The sequence below is a fragment of the Hesperophylax consimilis genome, chromosome 22, assembly GCF_061612785.1.
Source record: "Hesperophylax consimilis isolate HC1 chromosome 22, BYU_Hcon_1.0, whole genome shotgun sequence".
Lineage (NCBI taxonomy): Eukaryota > Metazoa > Arthropoda > Insecta > Trichoptera > Limnephilidae > Hesperophylax > Hesperophylax consimilis.
The window spans coordinates 19838185-19860125 of record NC_142857.1 but is presented as its reverse complement, the minus strand read 5'-3'; the positions used below and the strand labels follow the sequence as shown (position 1 = coordinate 19860125).

At 36.7% G+C, this 21941-nt stretch overlaps 1 protein-coding gene across 4 annotated transcripts in view; it reads right to left on the bottom strand.

Annotated features, from left to right (window-relative positions):
• Positions 1-6912: 6912 nt before the first annotated feature.
• The window catches only part of LOC149413188 (homeobox protein cut-like), a 212117-nt gene continuing 197088 nt past the window's right edge, over positions 6913-21941 (bottom strand). For 3 of the 4 annotated variants that reach the window (XM_089645380.1, XM_089645379.1, XM_089645383.1), the window contains 4 exons: positions 11962-12143; positions 11154-11299; positions 9976-10898; positions 6913-9770 (listed from right to left, as the gene is read on the bottom strand). In XM_089645380.1, coding sequence (XP_089501506.1) covers positions 8074-9770; positions 9976-10898; positions 11154-11299; positions 11962-12143 — 2948 coding nt within the window. In that variant the 3' untranslated portion in view covers positions 6913-8073. The remainder of the gene's footprint in view (positions 9771-9975; positions 10899-11153; positions 11300-11961; positions 12144-21941) is intronic. The other variant, XM_089645382.1, reaches the window with a different exon arrangement.

The window sequence follows — 21941 nt, the reverse complement described above, 5'->3', positions numbered from 1 at the left end:
TGTCGTATGGCTTAAATGGTTCCATGATAACTCCTCAAAGTGACAATTCAACACACCTTTAAAAGGTGATATAAATTCATTAAAAGTGATGAAACAAAAACTCGGTTAAATAGTTACATATGTAAACTATTTAACCAAATTTTTGTTTCACCACTTTTCATAACTTTATGACACTTTTTATAGGTGTGTTTAATTGTCATTTTGATGAGTTATCCGGTCACCGGCTTAAATATATATAATAAAACTGTACGAATATTTCAAAACAGATCAAAAACAATTTATAATAAAACCAATCTGTAACATTTTAATCGAGTAAATAAAATTAGTTCTGAAAAAATATTTGTACATAGCGGTGTTAACAAAGTTTGTTACTCAATTTAATTTAAATGATGCCAAAAAAATAATTTTGATATTATTGAAGAAGTTATTTATAAATAAATTTGTCCCGGAAAGCTGTATTTTTAATCATCAACTGTATCTTCGTTTTAGGAAATGCGTTAAATTAGTGATTAATATGTATTATTGTATTAAGTATTGGAAATTAATGGCAAATAATTAATTAATGAAGTCGAACCATGACTATAAAAATTCTGCTTGGATTCTGATACTACTAACGACATCTTTTGGAATATTGTAGAATTATTGAGTTGATAGTATTATTACAAAAGGCGTGCAATACGTATGAGTAACTTTTAATAGTATTCGCTAGATGGCATTAAAAAATGAAATTTCACCCTTTTAGTAATTTTCAATGTAGCTTCGTTCATCGTCCGCTAGGTACCGTTGATAATTTTTGATATATTTATTTTATTCATTTTTCACATTGCTGAAATCACTACAAAACAAATGCAGATTTGCATCTATTTTACCTGTGAACCTAAGTAACACTAAGTAATTATTTTACAGCATTATATAAAACTGCATGGAATTTTTACATGAGTTTGATTCAGTATTTGGTTACTACATGGTTCCGTGTAGGATTAGAAAAAATTAGAATAGTTTTATGGGGAATGTTGACTTTTTTGGCTCCCCACCAATTTGGTAAAATACCGCCATATGAAAATAATACATAACCTACAAATAATTGTGTTCTCAAACCTTTATCTTCTCTTGGTATTGTGAATTCCGAACATCAAAAGTTATTGAGGGTCGTATGTGGAACCGTTTTTCTCATTTATATAATCCAGGTATCCTCAAGACTCGCTCTTATGAATCCCTTCCTCCAGTCCCTACCTTAGTGGCGATAAAATTCCCCTGCCTTTACACCAGTCTTTCTCAAAGTGGGCGATAACACCCCCTTATGGACGCTGAAGGACAGTAGAAGGCTCGATACAAATTAGGGGGCAGTAGGTACTCCTCAACGATGATTTTAATGAACGATTCCAGGATATTTTAAGCACGAACCTACCAGACTGGGTATTGGACCCTTTTTCAAATGTCAACACAGTGGGATAATCCCAATTAGAAGAACAACTTATAGAACTGACAACAAACGACGAATTAAAAATTAAATTCATGAATGGTTACCAAGAATTTTGGCTGCAGAAGCGGATTTTTATACTGTACCCTGGGTTGTGTCCGGTTGTTCAACTATTTCTGATAACATTCCCATCGACGTACTTGTGTAATTGTACTTGTACCATTGATGTAATTGTACTGGTTGATGGTCACACCCTATCTATCCTATCCATATAATAATTCAGTAGCTACGAATTATTCGTATAATATAGTGTGCTGGGGTTCCTGCCTGAAGACTGTAATAGAACCACTTAACATTTCCAAAAAAACTGATTCTCAAAGTTATGTACTAGTAAAAAATTAGATACCCTGCACTTACTTTATAAGGAATGTAATATCACAAATTTAAAACAACTATTTATCACACAAACGCTGTGCAGATTTTTTAACAATATTAGTTCTGCAAAAAAAAGCAAATTCGTACTACAAGAATTGGCTCTGTTTCTGAACTTTATGGCAAATCACCCTAAATCCTCATTTGGGCAAAGAAATTATTTGTACCAGGCTCCACTTCTATTTAATAGCCAGATAACATTAAATCGTCAAATTTCTTGTGAACATTTAAAAAGAATGTTAAATTATTTGTGCTATCCGAGGATTTCCAACATAATCTTTCATCTCTGTTCTTTTAAATTGTGGCATAATATTTTGTATATGTTTATTTTTTCATCCCTTTCCTTTTATAATGTAATTTATTTCTCTTTCTTTCTACTTTCTTTTTAATAATAATAGTTTATAATATTTTTTCTTGCAATTAAATATCAATGTATATCATTGTCACTCAACATGTTTACTCCAGTATACTGTAATGAATTGGCTGGAATTAGATTAATAGGTTTCCATGTAGGTACCCAATTCATAGAAACGTTAATGTAACAATATTGTTCTCTTAATATATAATCTGTGTACTGTTTTTTTTTTTAAATTTTATTATTTAGTATAATTATTAACCTCAACATAGGCTTGTCCTAGTAAGGCAACTAATTCACCTCATGATATTAATTCCACACTGCAATAATTATAGGGAAATATCACCTATTTGCCGTTATTACCGACTAGGATTCGTGATTATTTAGCAGGATATTACCAGCAAGAATTTCTGCATCTCTAAGAAGATATTTAGCCGGTTTACTTGATGTTCTCTTGGTACTTCGTGAGAGTAAAACTGTGATGTTAATACGAAACTTAAATGGAAAATTATCTCTTAAGGCGATGCACTACGTCGTGTAATATTTTAAATTGAGCCGCTATCAATAACAACACTTACGTATATGGCGATAAGGTTTAAATTCCCGCTTATCACCATCCGCCTGTTTTGATTTATGCAAGAAAAAACATGGCCAAAAAGTGCCTTATATTTTATTTTGTGGATGTTCAGGCATAAATATTTTTTTTTTCGATCATTTTAGAAATAACTTAATTTTCCACATTATACAATAAAGTCATAACCGAAAATGGGTTCGTAAGTAGGAGATTTTGAACTTTAAAGCAGTTTTCATGGGTCTTATACATTATTTTTTAAAAGCAGAAGGTCGCGGGCTTAAATTTCGACGTGCGCAAGTAAATTTTATTTATTTTATTTTATTTTATTAATACAAGACTTAGAGGGTACATATGGTTTTTGTGATATTTCACCCTCCATGTTAGGGATGACCCTGTGTTATGGCGGGTGAATTTTACAGTTTGAACAGAATCTACACATTACATTTATTATATGAAAAAGAAAAATAAGAAAAAATGATGAAAAGCTAGTTTGGGTTGCAAGGAGAGAATGGAGAAGTTAGAGAATTATAAGAAGATTATATATATTTGTTAGTGTTATTTCATAATTTAATAATTAAAAATAATATATAGTATATTTGCGGCACGTTCCAGTTTGTAAGATACTTTCAGTATCGCCCTGGTGTAAGACAATCATTCAGAATTGAAATGTTGTTTGAAATGGCTTTATGGTTTGCTGATCAAATCTGAATAGCCAGGTACTCCCCCACCTTCCTCTACCCCATCTCCTTCCTCTCCCCAATACCTTCAGCTTCATAACATACCCCAATTGGGGATGCCATAGTCTCACTTTGATATCGGTTAAGTTATGTTAGGTTATACAGGATGTTCGGGAGTAAAGTGCTTTAACTTTGGGGGGTGACTACGTGATTTTAAAATCTTAAAAGATAAATGAATTTTTTTAAATTAGAATGTTTTAAGGTAGTTTTTAGGTAAAAAAAGTTATAAACAAATATTCTTCTATGGAAAAATAAACATTGAAATTTCGAAAAAAAAAATCACTTTTTTACTTCTGAGAAGAAACTTCTCTTCTGAGAGAAACACTACGAGGGATATTTATAAGAATTTCTTTGGAAAGATCACTTCTTAACCATCAAGAGAGGCATGGCGTTTAAAATGGGATATATCGCGTAAGTAAATTAATTAAACTAAATAAAATCTTTCCAATGACTAAATAAAATACCACGTTTTTCCGTTGATTCCGGCAAGTATTTTACGGTGGAATTCGACAAGTTTACCAAGGATTGTCTTGGAAGCTGGTTGATTTTTTGGATTTAAAAATGCTTTGCAGTAATTAGATAATAATGAGAAGCAGTGGCGGCTCGTGACTTTTGAGAGTGATAGAGTGCTGAGTTTGAAAATTTCGACATTATTGATGTTGTTTAGTCTAAAAATATTTTTTTAAATTCGATTTTTGTATAAAGATTTTCAGAAAACTTCAGGTTTTCAGGATTTCCTAAAAATCTTCATACAAAAAATCAATTTTTCTGAAAAAAAAGGAACACGTTTTCGGCTACAACAGCATAACGCCATTTTTTGTAGTATTAGCGGTCTAGTGCAGCCCAAAGCCACGAGCCGCGACTGATGAGAAAGTAATTTTTTCAGTTTCGGGAAATGGAAAATAACTGACAAACTACTGAAAAGTAGTTTATTGGAACTTTTCTATATTTTATTTTATTATTTACTGTAATATATATTTTTGTCTTGCTTTCTTTAAATAAAAAAATAAAAATATATATTTTAGTAGCTATTCCATTAAAGAAAACGATACTTTGACGTCTTTTCTTCTTGACATAATAGTTTTAAATTATTTTATTTATGTTTTTAATTGATGGAGATTCATTAGTTCCAATCAGTATTGTAAGCAGATTATCGGAAACCAATTTTTTTTTTATGATGTCTATAACACGCCATTAAGAGACATTTCATTAATGGAAAGTCGTTTTTCTACTTTCTACACGGAGAAAACTTACTGATAAAAAATATTGCTATTTTATTAAAAATAGAACTTCGAGCCTATAACGAATGAATTGACAGGTTTTCTAACAAACTGTCGGTAAAACACGAATATGTTATAGGGTTGTCGAAATACGTGTTCATAAAAATTGTGATATTTTCGAATTCCTCTTTATATTTATTAGGATAAGCGCAGCTGCGAGAACAAATGTTCAGATATATTCTGAATGTACTGATAATTTTTTTAGGAAATTGCGTGTAATTACGTTTTTAACGGGATTTTAATAAATCAGCACATTTGGAAGGCGGGTATGGGTACCGCCACCCCGGGAACCATTTATTGGATAACCAACACCTCTGCCATAGGTCACCCTAAGTGGTTCGCTATGTTTGATAATTTTGTGTGTTCAGGGCCTGCCAACCAGCTGCGTGGGTGCCAAATCGGGAGAGGCTGTTTTGCTAGCTCCAACGGGTTGTTTTATGCTGGTGTTAGTGTATTATGTATGTAAGAAAAGGATAAAAGCGAAGAAAAACACAGGTTTAATACAGATATTAATCATTTTACTTTAATAGCTTTAGAAATTGTTCAGAGTGAAGACAATATAATGATATGAACAATAATAATAATGTTTATAGTTTTAAACTATGTACTGGCTAATATAAGTATATACACTCTAATCGTAACTTACGCTTTAACTACATAAAAAATGGAGATATTCATAGAAGACTGGGACATATTATTATTAATCAATTTATCATACTTCAATCTATATTTAAAATTAGCTATAAATCATTCCATTAATGGCATGGCATGTAAATGCTCAAGGTGGACCTTATAATAAATCTTACCAACAGAAATATATGCAAACGATTTCAACAGGCTAATAAAAACAATGCTTAGTAATTATTAATACTTACAAAACCAAATGAGAACATGACCATACTTTATTCAATTGACAACTTTAAGCTTTGCAATTAAACCAATCATCCTTCACATTCAACACATAAATAATTACACTTTTTACACACATTTTGGTGAGTTTTACAATCAAAAGATTTGCTTCGACAAAATTAGTATTCTTGTAAAATAATGTACATTGAACCTATGAGTTGCTTGTCAAAATTATTATCATTACGATTCGAAGATATTTCAGTTGTACAGTAATACAAAAACAAACAATTTCGCACCTTTCTACATTACCCGTTTCTTTCCGAAACATTGTAAACAATACATTTAAAAACAAACATCAAATTTACAAAATTAATTGGCAGGTTTTGTGACATGATAAAATAAACGAAGAAAAAAGCGGTGATCTATTGCAACTATGTTTAAAATTAAATTGATTGTTGATAAGAGCAATGTAACACATACAAATATTAATCGTAAAGTTGACAACAAAGCGTTGATTTCGATGATTTTTTTAGGCCTTTATTTTTCAAAATATTGACTTTATCAGTACAATTTGCACATGGTTTTAGTAATAAAACATCAGAAAATTAAATGAGGAGTTTATAAAACTTTCGGTTAACCATTCATTTGAATACATTCTTTGTTAAAATTTGGTTTATTACATAGATATTAGATAAATATATTATATTAAAAAGCTATTTGTCTATGATTTATATAATTACAATTAAATTTGCAAGGATCGGTTCCTCTGAGATATCTACACACGTCTGATGTGACGTACAATAGTCTATCCAAATTATAATATATTTATAACGTTATTAATAATATTAAATGATTCAATTATGTAATACAATGCAAATCTGAATTTAATCTTAATAAATTCTGGCATTTATTATTATTTCTCTTGGCAATTGGATATTATTTAATATATTGTTTGAATTATTTACATTTACAACAATAACTATAATAATACATCAAGTGATATCTTACACCACTTCCTAAAAATGTTTTTGATATTATTTCATAATAATATATATTGAAGGTTCTTATAAACTATCGATATGCTTTTGAATTAATTAATTACATATTTTCAGATAATGTGCATTTGATGTGTAATTTATCAATAATTAAATGTCTTAAGTGCCATCATTGTATTACAAAACTCACCGATCTTTGTTTAATTTATTTAAACACAAACTTTGTTTTTTAATTTTATACATTCTTGATGTTCGTCTCCAATATTTTTGATTTTTGGGTAATTAGTAGGTAATAGATTTATGTACAATGAAATAATTAATGAAGAAATATAGTGACTAGGCAGTCTTTTTTTATAGATGAGTTAAAAGTATATAAAAATAATAACGTGCAGAAAATAAAAAATAAAACAACAATAATTTTAATAATGCCGAGGCAAATGTTTATTTTCTAAAATTTAAAATCATAATAATAGAATATGAATAAGTAAGAATAGAAATAACTTTGTGTGACAAGTTATAAAATAATAACAAATAATAACTAGGAGCTAATTACAGTACGGGTCCCGGTGGGAACACCTAAAGGTGACATTTAAATGAAATCAACATTTCGAGGTGATTAAATGATCACTTTACTTATGATTTACCGGGGGTTTGTTCGATGAAAGATTGCACTTTTTACTTAACGATATTAAATATAATATTTTTAGAGGCGAGAGTTTCACTAACTTTTAACGATACATTGTTAAAACAAAATATAATCACGAATTACTTTTTAGTCGATAAACAAGAGTCTTTGGCCAACACTTCTGGAACACGAAAATTATCTTATCAAATACGCTTATGTTGATTAAGCCTTTATTTTTATTATCAATTTAATAAAGAGACCTTTCTCACTTCTCTAGGGAAGCCTCTAATAACAATATGTACCTAATCGACGGGCGCCCAACAGACCGGCCAGAACCAGTCACTCTGACCCGCACATCACAGTTACTTGGGTCCTTCATCCACACTCACTTCCCATTTCTATCTCCTCCAGGTCCTCTCGGCATGTAAATATTACACAGTTCGCCCTCTTCGCTACCCTAAGATCTGAAATGCTAAATGATAACACCCGCTACTGGAGATTACATACATCACTCGGAGATTCCCTAGTAATGCTAGGTAATGCCCTCACTCAGGTTAACAACCGGCGGAACTGCGACAGTTCCTCGACGCGATAAAATCTCTACGGAATTCATTTCTATAAATATTATAAGATAAAGCGAGTACGATTATATTTATCAGTACGTATGTGTGGGAAGTTTCTTTTATTAGCTAACCTAACTTTATTAGAATATAAAATAAAACAATGTCTCTTTGATATTTTAACTAGATTTGTCTAACTTATATTACAGTGTTTTAATATTCACAACTTTGCCGGTCAGGGACACTTTAGTAGTCCCATCGGTCAGTGTCCACCTCCGTCTTTATAGCCTCTTCGTGCGGGGCTGGCGGGGGGGCTGGCTGGGAGGGAGCGGGGGGTGGCGGCTGCGGGGTGAGAGAGGGCGGGGAATGTGGGGAGAGGGGCGTCGCGGCCGCCTCCCCCTCTCCGGTCTCGGCGCCCGAGGGCTCCACTCGCACCGTCCTCTCGGCCGCCCTCCTACCGTAATCCTCCGTCTGCATGACGCACACGCCGTTGATGATGACCTCATCAGGGTTGGGCGGGCGCTCTTTGTTGTCGTCCTGCCATTCGGGGTTGACCCACTGCGGGGCGGCGGGCTTGCGGCGCGAAGAGCGGGGTCCGGCTGCAGCGGCTCGGGGTGTGGAGTCCAACTTGTCTCCTTCCCCGTCACCCTCTCCGTCTCCTTCACAATCCATCATGCTGCGTTCGTCCATGGAGTCTTCAGACCCCATATTGCTTTCGACATCGTCATCTTCGAAGTCATCACCATCGTTTTCTCTCTTCAAGGGCATGCTCAGGTCAAGTCCGCTGATTTGTTCCTTGACTACTCCGAGAGCCAGTTCAGCGTCACCGGGCGGCATCAGCCCACGACCGAGAAGAGCCGCAAGGTTAGAGTTTGCGGCAAAGTAGGGCGGGTAGGGCAGGGGCACTCCGGCCAATCCCAGCCGTTCCTTTTGTAGCTCCAGCAACCGTTGGTTGAGCAGAAGCCGGAACTGAACGGGGTCAAACGGCGCCTGACTACCAGCCTGCTCTCGGGCGGGAATGTCTCCAGCACCTCCACTGTGGGGCACTTGCTGCTTCAGCCTCATCCGGTGATTGTGGAACCAATTGGTTATGGTCCTCGTGGATAGACCGAGTTCAGTGGCGAGGAACTCAATGGTGGCCATATTTGGGTAGGGATCCAGGGCAAACGCCAGGCGAAGAGCCTCTTTTTGCTCTTCGCTGAAGAGCACTCGCTGCTTCTTAGCGGAAGGTGGGCCTCCAGCATGGGGACTCGGGGAAGTTGAATGATAAAACTCAGCGGTATCGTTGGAAGAAGTGTCCGAACTATTGTCTTGTCCACCCGGTCCAGTGGAGCGTCGCCTCTTATTGGCTTCCCGTCGCTCATTTTTCAGAGCTTGGAGCCTGTCGATATTATGGGCATCGCTAAGCCAGAGCTGCATTCTGATAAATGGCTCTCGGCCTTTTATGCTGAGCATGTGCCAGGGCTTCGGTTTGGAGAGGAGTTCGCTAACAGATCCTTGAGACAGACCGAGAACCGCCTCTCCGAAGATCTTTTGACCGATATTGTTGGCGAGGAGAGCTTCCTTGATTTTGGTGGTGATAGTCTGGGTGTCGAGGTCTTGGGTAAGTGCGGCCATCTCATAGACGCTGGGAGAGATGTGCTGGTGTAGGGCACGCATGACGGAGCCCTGGTGCTGGTGTGGCGGGAGGGGTGAATGGTGGATTGGCGGTGGTGGCGGTGGGGGCGCCTTGACGCCGTGGTGGAACTTGTGTTCCTGGAGGGAGTCGGGCTTGAGCTGCAGCGCATGGTGCGGCGGGAAGCCGGGCGGGGTGAGCAGCAGCGGGGGTGGACCGCCCATCATGGCGGCATGCTGCTCCTGTTGCATCTTGCTCAGCAGTTGGGAAGCGTCGGAGATCATTTTCTGAGTGGGCTGCATCGCTTTACTCAAGTTGGCGGGACATTCTGAAAAATATAAAACAGATTGTTAGATTTGTTTTTCGAAAACTTCGAAAGAGAGTTGAGAGAGGAAAAGATAAAATATTACAATAGCGTAATTTTTTGGGTTAAAAAAAATATTCTAACGAGTGATAATTAAAATAAAATCGTGAAAAACTTTCAGTAAAAGAAGAAGTTATATGAAGGGTTTAAAATAATGTAAAATACTAACGTGGTATACCGCCATAACTCCCAGTTCTCATGAGCTTTTCAGGAGCGATCTTGTATTGAGACGCGACCAGTTTATGTACAGCATTGTCGTCTTCCAGGAACATCTTCATTCTGATGAAGGGCTCTCTCCCCTTCTGCGTCAGCATGTGCCAGGGCTTTGGTCTCGCAAGAAGGTCACTGACGGAGCCTTGGGATAGTCCCAGGACTGATTCTCCGAAGAGTCTTTGGCTAATGGAGTACTGGCTGAGGGATTCCTTGACTCGCCGTACGATGTCCTCGGTATTGAGGTTGTTGAAAAGGTCGAACTGTTGCTGGGTGATGGGAGGAAGGACAGCCTTGAGGGGGCGCTGGGAGGGACTGTGGTGGGTCTGGTTGGAAGGCTGGGAGATGAGACTATTGGTGATGGAAGCCATGCGTTGGAGCGGACTGGCAGCTGCTGCTCCGGAGAATTCTTCACCTGGAGTGATAGCAGGAGGAAGGATATTGTTTCCCAGCGGACTGGACGCAGAGGATCCCGTGGATTGTTGTGATCCAGGTTCAAGTTTGGGTCTGACGAGGCTGAAAGCGCTTCCCGCGTGTCTGATGGCTTCTTCGGCATCGATCGACTTTTCCTTATCGTCTGTGATTCCGTTCATCTTCATGGCTTTTTCCTTTGGCAATGAGAGGTCTTGCACGGCAGCCGCTGCTGCTCCTCCGTTTAGGTGAGGATTCTGGTGGTGGTGTTGAAGAGCCAGGAGTCCAGGAAAGCCAGGAGGGAGTGCCGGGGGGATGCCCTGGGGCATTCCCGGTGGGAGACCCTGACCTGGTCCTTGCAGCTTGGCCAGCTCGCGGTGGTAGGCCTCTAGGGCCATGCGGATGTTGTCATCCGGGGGACGTTGCTCCATGTGTTGCTGCGGGCCACTAAGGTAATGGGGAAAGAAAAAACTAATCGTTAGCTCTAGTTTGCTGTCCTCAATTCATTTTAGACTTTTAATACAGACAAATATTAATAAAATAAAACAGAAAGCGAAATTCACAAACGAAAGAGTTCAAGGAATTAATAATTCATAAGGTCTACGTATTTCATAGTGAATAAGAAGGTGATATTAGATTAAGAGAATCAAACTTCCTTTGTTCGGTATCCTGGTTGCTTATAATCTAGGTAAATGTATTTCATAGTGAGTTAGTATGCATAATTACCCAGGGAAACCTTCTCTGGGCTGCCGCATGTCCTCCATCCTCCGGCCCATGAGCTTGGCAAGCTCCTCCTGGTAGATCCTCACCACCTTCTCCTGAGGAATGTCGTCGTTCTCGTACTTCTTCAACCTCCTGTTCTGGCTCGAATCCTGGTAGCGAAAAAACAAAAACGTTGTTAGAACTTAGAATACAAGATTAATTTGTCAGAAATCCACTGCGGATTGCTGGCATTGCAATATTTGTCATCTTTTTATTTGCAACACTATATTCAGTCCTCTTACCATTGGGTTTTCCACATTCACACTTCTTCTAATGTTAACACACTTCCCAAACTCATTCAGTTATATTCGTGATTTCAAACTATATTGCACAGTGTTTTCGTACTCTCAATTAAAAATTTCACGACTTTGGACACACCTAGAGACTAATCATTTTAAAGAGCGCACGATTGAATGCATTTGTGCACACCAAGAGTGGTTTAAATTGATTGTAAATAGTTTGAAACACCCGCCCGCAATCCCCTCTTACCCCGCAGTAGTCCTACGATATAGTACACCACTGCACATAACATGATTCTGCTGTACATACATCATTAAATCACTCTGTAGACATACTAGATAACTGTAGATTTTTAAGAAAGCACTGCATTCTCAGCATAAATATAAGTGAAGCCAAATACTTTTAGATTAAGTGCTTATTTTCCACAACTTTCAAATTCTTAAAGCATTCGCAAATCCATTATAGAATACAGTGTTTTCTGTATTGCCTGCCATTTCGATTCGTAACATCAATCAGTTAGTTTTTTTCTTACCTTATTGGAGAAAGGAGACAGACACTGTCCATGGGGAGATTTGGAGTCATCATTGCTTCGTGAGTCCTCATTTGGGGCTGGGGTCCTCATCATCTGAGAGGCTTCGGATAGGATGTGTGCTATCCTTTCCTCGTTCATGTCGCCCGAGTCTCCTCGCCCGAACGGGGGCATACCTTCCTTGCCTGGTGAAAGATAACAACAAGCGGTTAGTCAATGAAGATTAATCATTAATATACTAGCATCTTAAAGTTACATTACCAGAGCTTAGATCTTATGTTATGGGAATCTTAATCGGTTGTTTCAATCGTGTTAAGAGCCTAAACCGATGGTTAAAATCTATGGCAATTTAGTTATTTTATCGGTTATTACAGCTGCCTATCTTAAAAGTTAGAACGGATTAAAAAATTGGCTAATTAACCACAGTATTTTTAGCACTGTAAGAGTGTTTAGATATACCATAGACGAAAAACTGAGCATTTATTCAAAACTGCTGCTGAGAGCTTCGTTGTTTATCAGGGAGAGGGAGATATTACAACGGTATTACAGCGGTAGATATTTAGCCAATAGTTACAAAAAGCAACACAACGTATTGATATTACATTAGTACCTACTTATGCCAATACTGTTAAATATCAAGAAAATAAACACGCAATTTGACGTTTGTTTTGTTACAAAGCATCACCTAATAATCACCCATTATCGCAAGATAAATTGATGAATATTCATAAGACGAATGAAATAATATAATATCGGAGGAAATGCGAGCAGAATAAATTCGCATGAACAGTGAACAGGGTAGGTACAAGAATGGAATAATTTCCACTCGGTTAAGTATCGAGTTCCATTTGCCGCAAAGGAAATGCAGACAATAAACGAACCTTAATGAATATTTAACATCTCAAATGACATGAAACTCTATAAATACGAGCTGTAAATTGTCTATGGATCATTAAAAGCTAACATGTTGATGTTGGAAGTAGACGGCCTTTTATTTATATCGAAACAATCATCGGTGTTCAGTACTTATCATCAATGATCGGCGACGGAGAGGATCTTTTACGTTGATGTTCGATAAGTGTCTCGAGTGCTTCTCACACCGAATCAAATGCCTAATAAAATGGTTGTTATTTTTAACACGTTTATTGCCGAACCCATTAGCACCCAATAGAATTCAGACTGCGGTGGAGTTATCCTTAATTCTACAACATAAAGTCTATCGCGAAAGTTCGGTGACAGCTTGATCGAACGCGTAAAATTCGCGCCGCTATAAAGTTGGCGATTTATCCGCGAGATGTCTCCGTCGCTTTGCCGCCAGAATTTGTTTTGTCAACACCCGCGGAGTGTCATGTCACTTGAATATCCTCCCACGCTGTATTGTTTTGAGAGCGGACGCATTGTGCACCGAAATAGAACAATCTCAGCGGAGCCGGTGATGCACTCCGCATCATGTTTGATTTCGATTAATTGCGGCCGTTAGGGGATTTATCGGCGGGATTTGTTGCGACGCGCCGCCATCTCGCGGCAGGATTTGCAAACTCAGCCAATAATGGCCGCTATTTAAAGTGGCTGCCTTTTGTTTTGATTCGCGGTTGTATAGCAATAAACAAACTTGAAAGCTTCTGCAGTGTTCGGTTTCAAAATAAAACTCAAGACGCCGAGAATTTGACAAATTCAAGGGATCAGAGCCCAATGAAAGCATTAAACAAGCAAACGGAATTTTAACTTAAGTGGCCAAAATCATTGTTGACCGTCTTTAATTCGTCCGTATCGTAATCCAGCGAAATGGTACTAAGAGTTGTTGAATTTATCTTTTTGTTTTCACAAATAAATTATCCGCCCGGACAGCTGCATTAAAACCGATAATAATAAATCCCGGCGGTTTAAATCCTGCTAAAATAGTCATCGCGTGGTCTCAAATAAGAAGTGAAAATATTTGAGAAATTTATGGAGAACGCTTTTTGAACTCAAAGATGACATACATCAGGAGATCTTCCCCTTGACGTCAGAGGCGTTATATTAAAGGAAGAATTACGCCCGCAACTGAAAACAAAATTACGAAAGTGGGGAAACAATAATTCTAGACGAAAACGATCTGGTTATACGCTTAAAAGTATCAATTATTTATAAAGATATTACATGACGCAAACACACATGCCATCTTGCGGCTTGTGACATTCCAAGGAGGATCTAAATCTCCAGCAGTTTTGCTGTGGTTAACATATCATGTTATTCGCAGTTCTTCGTTAGATGCATTATGCTTTTGATTAATCACTGGGCAAGAAGTGTTACGAAATAGTCGCAGGCCACTGCCGGTTTTCGCAGCTTTATGCAAATAATTATTATTGTGTCGTATTTTAGGACACTGGATTCCATATTCCATGCAATTTGATATTCAAACAAACTTGTGGAAATCACTTTGAGGCCATCATGTTGCTCTTGTCTTGTGCAGTTTTTCTGTTTTCACCCTACAATTACTAATATCAAAAGATACAGTGTTTGTGCCTCCACATCATTCAACTCCTTAGTTTAAGTCTCCCAAACAATGCTTCGCCCTGTAAGTTTATTATAAAGAAGCTATTTTGATGGTCTACTTTCATCCTTGCTACATGTCCTTTCGAGTAGAGTTATCCCAGTTTCAAAAATCTTTTACGAAAAACAATTTGAACATCAGATCAAAATTGCCAACAATTTGCAAAATACTTTATCCCTTCACGAAAGCCTGCATGTCAAACTCTAAATTTAGTGTGCTTTTAAATATTTTTATTTGAATGGCGTACAGAAATGAGTGTTTTGTACGCAACAAAGCGCCATATCTTGATAACAATGCGTACTCACTTAGGCGCCCCATCAAGATTGTGTAAGAAATGTAATCCAACCCGAAAAAAGGCCACCAGCTAATTCCCGTGGCGTGTTGGCCGTTAAAAACATTGTGTCGAAGCCGTTTTCATTGATTGTCGCATTGGAGCACTCTCCACCCAACACGGGCATACAGTAATGTCCTTCCAGCGAAGATATTGATTTATGCTAATTTCTTATAAAGCACACACAGTTGTATCAAAGGCGTCTGCATAGAAACCTTGCAGGGATAGTGTGTGGGGGTTTAATGATTGAAATCGCGTGCCCGATAATCACCGGCACCCATTTTATACCATTTCAGCCCCCGCTCCCGGGCAAGAAGTATTGCATGTCATTTGGTTACGGGGTGGATTCCCAAACTAGCTTGAAGGGTTGTCTGAGGCCTGGAGGGTGGAACAGAGGTGCCCACCCAGTGTTCTGTATAACTCCATGTATTCTGTAACTCCCGGTGTTCTGTAGCATTCTATGTGCTTTAACACTCCGTATACTGATCTCCCCGTATTCTGTGGCACCGTGCGTTCTGCAGCACTTTTTAAAATGTCCATCCTCATTGAAGCTTAATTAGAATCAAATTCAAAACAAAGGTGATTTGAATAATTGTTTTCGTATTGATGATCAATCCGTCTTCTGCTAAATGAACTAAGTATTTGATGTAAAGTAATATAACAAAAATGGTTTGACGGCAGGGACACCCTATAATAAAATAAGGACATTTTAATATTTTTAAATCAATGTTTTAAAAACAAAATCTAAATGTTTTAACTCCAATGAAAGTTGAAGGAATTTATTAAAATCATTGATTAAGATGTTATAGCAGTTACCTATGCCATTGTAAGTAGCGTGTTCAAAATTTTAAATCCCGTCCAAACAAAGAAAATACTACAACATGGCATTATATGCAGCAGTGTAGAGCTTTCCTGGTAAGGTAAGTTCAAGGCCCAGTCGATAGGCGTGATATATATACACTGTGTTAAGGGTATTACAGTGTGCCTAGTTTACAAAATTATTTAATATTCCTCCCGGCTACATTATGGCTTTTCACACCCCCCCCCCACATTTCTTAGCCCTTTTTATTGAATGTTTGATTTACTCCTATATTTAAAGATAAGGCCGCCGGCTTTCACGGAAACAAAAGAAAGCCGCGTTAAATTAAAAGAATTAACAGCTTTAAAATTTAAATTTGACATTTCGTGCATTGAAAGAACGTGCCCGTAAAGATTACGGAATCTGCGATAAATTTAAATAAATGAGTGCATAGAAAAAACACTCGGTAGATGGTAAGTACCAGAGACATTGTATTGCTGTGTAGGTACTGCATAGAACTTCAGCATTTTCGATAGGTTGACGGTTTAATGCCAGGTTAAATGCACATTTGATATAGAATTTTGTATTTATCTAATTAGATAAATTCCGTATCTGCAATTGGACAGCTTATTGTGAGAATGCCAAATAATCGAGTTTGCCACATTTCCGAGCGGCCATTTCGAAGGGGTTTTCTGAAATCAAATTTCCACTTTGTCTGCCGTCCTATTAGTGTTGTGTTCTGAAGTAATTCGGCGCCAAAACGAACATTCGATCTTTTTTTCAGTCGCTGCCAACTCTCGCGTGCTGGGAAAAACTTGAAAATCATCGTCAATCATTCGACTGTTCCATTACCGAACGATATTTGCAATCAGCTTAAAACAACCTACCCCCCTTTGATTAGAAATGTATAAGTGAGCTTTGTTTGATTACCGCAGGCGGGTAGGTACCCAACTACCTTATGTACACCCACCTGAGCCCTAATTCACTTATTTTTGCCGACTTTGATCGCAGTTGGAATGTTGTGATGTGTTTCATTAGTCAAGTTGGGAACTTGCCAGTGAGATAATAGGTACACATTATATTATCACGCAGTGTACCTAAAATGATAACTTTTCACACTAGGAAGAACTTAACGAAGAAGTTAAAAAATATACAAAAACGTATTATTAATACAATACTATCGCATGGGCTGAAAACGTGAATTGAAAAGGAGGTAATCGATTTCAAAAGGTAATTCAAAATAGGAATGATATTAGAAATTCAAATGAAGGAGGCCTTCTGTTCTGAGGGGGGAGGGGTAAAACTGTTTTGTATTTCTGACAGGCCTTTGTCCAATTTAGAAATTTCGATCGGCGGCTAATTTTTTTATGAAGGCAAATAATAATGAATAGATTTACATTGCGTGCTTTTATCACTTAGCAGTCGATTGATTGATTGAACGAAGACTCGGGGAGGTCTTCATTTGAGAATTGTCGGGTAATGGCTGATGATGATCAATGGAAATCATACAACTATTTTCAATGTCGTGGAAGTTTGATAGCTTAGAATAAAATTGTTTGGTACAGGATGGCATATTTGTGATCTGTGGTTCTTTTCTTCTAAATTATCCGCAGAGATCTTTTATTGTCGTTAAGCATTTGTGTAATGTAAAATAAGTGCATTTCTTACGCAATGAAATTTAACGTCTTATATATGATAATGCATTTTCAAAATAAATTTCCACAACAGTGACAGAGTTTTGAAATAATTCATGTATGTCGGACACTAAAGCATAGCATTCAAAACGTGGTATTATTGTGCATTCTCGTTGAATTAACCGCTAAATATATCAAAGGATTCTTATTGTTTTAGTTTAACTCTTGCATTAGTTGTTTTAGTTGATTTTCTTCAAGAGGAGGCGATTATCTTTCGGTAACAACTGTTGCAAGGTTGTCTTCCGAACGGCCGCCATCTTGAAATGTCGTTTCCCTCAACCGGCCGAAATTAAATGCACAATGAGAGGACGAGATTTTGGCACGGCTTGCCGCGGGGTCGACGATCGCCCCTTGCGGTCGCATTGACAAATAATCTCGCACTGCAAATTGCAAATCGCAAATCACACTGCGAAATGCAGGCGAAATCGCCAAACCGCAAGAATAACTCACTACACGCGTGACAAGATATTCGATTTTTTAACTCAAAGCGGAATCATGCACCAGAAAAAAATATAAACAGATTAAGAATCAGGTTTTTAAAAATTTAAATAGATACGTACCTAGTTCTAAATCGATAAGATTATTCCATAATTAAGTACTAGGTAGTTTCACTACCTTGTTCTTTATCGTAAAAAAGTAATAGTATTTTTGAATTATTTCAATGACAATAAGATGGAATTCCAAATTTTTTATGTAAACATAAAAAAGAGATAATGGATACATAGCTAATTTATTATCTTCATGTCAAAACGTAAAAAGATGTTTCTGTCATAGCTTAAATATATTAATGTATTTTGCCATGAAAGCTTGACACTAAGAAGCTGAATTAAAAAAAAAAACAAATAAATAATAAACGCCATTTCTCTCCAATTACCCGGTCCTTCGTTTTGCTGGGAGCAAGAAGTTGATAAAGTGATCATTGGCGATTGTGAAAGAGAAGAAGCATGTGGGAGGATGGCCGACATGTTTATGTGGTCAAAGCTAAGACAAACAACGCATAGAGGATCATGCGGAAATTCTGCAGCGGAATATAATTAGTGTAATGTGGAAAACAATATTTGTCATCGTTTCCCGCCGATTCTATCCCTGTCCGCCCTTTTCCATTTCGGTTACTCGGGTAGGTACTTAAACATTGAACTGAGGCCCGTTATATCAGTAATTTTTAGTAATGGTATCAGTCGGCTAAGTACCAAACTATGGCATGGCAACACTCGAGCCGCAAGAAATTGAAGCAGTCTTCAACATGAAACCTGCATCAATACAATATTAATTTGATTTTTTTCTATGACTTTTCTGGAGTGTTTTCAGAATGTTTTTATCTATGGAATACACATTCGACAGTTGCCATTTTATCACATTCTTTATTCAAATAGAGACGAATTACGCATACTATAATATAAGTAATGAAATTCAACGCCTATTCATAATATCACTTCAGTACATTACGCACACTGTGAATGAAGTCGCAAACATGCTAATCTTGTAGAGAAAAGAAAACACAACAACCCAGAACGAGCTAAGCTCGTTAAGAATGTCTTAGCGGAGAACTGAACCGCGGCGGTCGAGCCAACTATGCCCGGGGTCAGACTTTAGCATTTAGTGTCAACAGATGGCGTTATATCAACAAAAAGACGACACTAATTTGTTAAAACACAAAAATAAAAATGATCCTCATTAAAAATAGAAGCACATTATCTTAATGAATTACATTACATAGGGGTACTGAAATTTGTACAGTATTTTCTGTTTAGCCATTAACGCAATTACCTTCAGCGCTAAGTCTTTTAAAGTACGAATATGAAGCTTTGAAATACACTTGAATAAAAAATATATATGTTTGAAGCAGCTAAAACTATAGAGTGAAGAATTCTGGCGCAATGAAAACAAACGCATCGTGTCTCAAAAAAAAATCCAAGTTAACGCATCTGTTTTCAGTTCTTTAAGTAAACTGAATCAGGAAATATGGAGCTTTGAAATATCAACATATTTGTATAAAAATAAGGCAAGACGCGGTATAGATCCTTGCATATTCAATATATTCCATTTTCAATACAATCGCATTCAAAGTCGGGTAGTAAAGCTTCAGTCGTGTCATCTCACATATGTCAAAATCCATTAAGTAACTCAATGTTAGTCAATTGAAGAATTGATGGAATCATTAACAGCGATTCGCCAATCAAAGACTGGTAATGATCTTAGCCGGTAGCCGAACCCGAACTCCCTAAGTCGTAAAATCAGCAGTAACCATGGCTCAATGGGATAACCATCTAACCAGCCGTGATTAATATGCAATTCAAATCGCGAGCAATAAAACCGACAAGTTATTTTAACTGTTTTATAACGACGACGCGCAGACGGTTCGATGGTTAACTTAGTTGCATATGGATTAGCATTGAACGCGAATTGTTAAAATGTTATATAGCTTCTGAATAATGTTTATAATTCGCAATTGTCTTGTATCTACAGCGCGTGAAGAGAATTTTATTAGCTTGAATTTTTATATGCTATAAAAACCTGAATTGTAATTTTCACGCTTGAATCTCAACTATAAACCGGCAAAAACTATCTTACCGTGAGTCTTGGCGACTTGAAAATTGCACAGCTTAATATGCCAAGAATTTGAAAACCAACGCAACTATTTATAGCTCGGTAGGTAAACTATGACCTTAGTTATGGAGCTTTTAACTGCCGAGTAAAATAAGTAGCCATATTGTTTTTTCTAAATATTTTTGGTATAATTTGAATTATAGTCTCCGATCTTAACGCGTTAAACATAAATAGTAGTCTGTGTATTTATTTCGTATTCAAGTTATTGGATTATCACAAAACAATAGGCTAACTAATAAACTACAATCTCATTTCGATTTGCAAAGATACATCGGCCTCAAACACGGCAAAGTTCGGAAGTTCGATAAATCATGGCCACCCTACGGATAAACTAATATTCATTGGTGTTAATAATATTGTGATGTTCGGAAAAGTTGGTGCGGATGCGATCACCATAACATCGAGGGGATTCGGGAAACAGCGGAGACCCAAACCAATTAGCTGTAGTAAGCGGACGCCATCTAGTTTTCCCACGAGGCAGCGGTCAAACGTTGTGTGAACTTTTCTCAAAATTTGTAATATTTTTACAAACTAAGTAAACTAAGATATTAGTATAAAATTATTAGGATATACAATAAAAAGTTCATAATTATTATTAATTTTTTTTCTTTTAACAATAAATTATTATTCTCGAATTAGCGTTTTTTTCCTTCAAATATGAATGAAATGGTGTTAAGAATCTCTAATTTGCGATATAATCTCTATCACGTTCGTTTATAACAACTTTGCCTACAATGTTATCCTGCATACCTGTAGTGACATTCAGTATATTTAAAGTAATTTTAATTTACATTTCTTATATTATGTTTAAGTTTTTTTATTATTACACAATCATTTAAAATGTATTTTAAAACATTAAAAAAGGTAGCACCGACATTAACTTTGTGTGTATATTGCCACCAAGGTGATTGCAAGGTTAATCAAAATAATAAATAGCATTAAACATCCTTTAAATTTAGGTTAGGTTAGGATTAACAACAGTTTTCCTATCGACAAATGATTAGGACTCATATATCAACCCCCGCTCCTAATGCATCGGTACATTTCGGAGACATCCCCATTATAAGTAGGTACAAACTGGACGGGGTTTTGAACCCTCGTTAGTCCATTACCAGCGACGCTCTACCACCAGGCCGACGGGCTATCGCCAAACTTCCTGGGTCATTAATGGAAATCAAATTTGCACCAAACATGGACATTTCGGGTAAGTTACTTGCTTTGTGGTTCGCAAACTGTTTTCTATACGGGTACACCCACATTACTATCGTTAGGTGTACTAACGTATTCTGTTAAAGTAGAATTATTCTGTTTACAGAAAATAAATATCAACAAATTACCTAATTCGTTTTTTCATGCAGTCCAAAATTTGTAAATTTATATTAATTTATGTTAATTCACATTTGAAAGCTTTATAGCTCATCATGGAAATGACTTCGCGAGCTAAAAGTAAGTGCGTTGACTTGGAAACTCCAGCCATAAAAAGCTGTACAAATTTCAATACGCCAGTGTTCACGCTTTGAGAGTTTTTGTTGCTTCATTGAGTAAACAACGTTACAAGCTTATATAAGTCAGTAGTTGTAAGTCACTAGATACAAGTCTTAGATGTAAGGCATTAGTTTAAGTCAGTAGTTTGCCTTGTTACTAGTTGTAAGTCACTAGATAGGTCTTCGATGTAAGTCGCTATTTATTATGCAATGTATATATTTGTACAGCGCCGTAAAGGCGATTTTTCACGAAAACGGCGTTATATAATTCAGCCAAATATTATTATTATTATTATGTGCAATGGGAATTATGTATTGTTTTGCGAGTACATGGAATTTGAATCAAAATTTAAAAAGGTATACATTTTCGTTGACTGAAACGATGCAATAATTTGTTAAAGAAAAGCTTAGTAATGAAATGTATAACAGATAATAACATAACCTTACGAAATAGCTATAACAAGAAAATGAATCAGTTTGTGTTGGAAAAATATTTGATTTTCGAACTGCGATATTGTGTGTCCTCATAAAGATA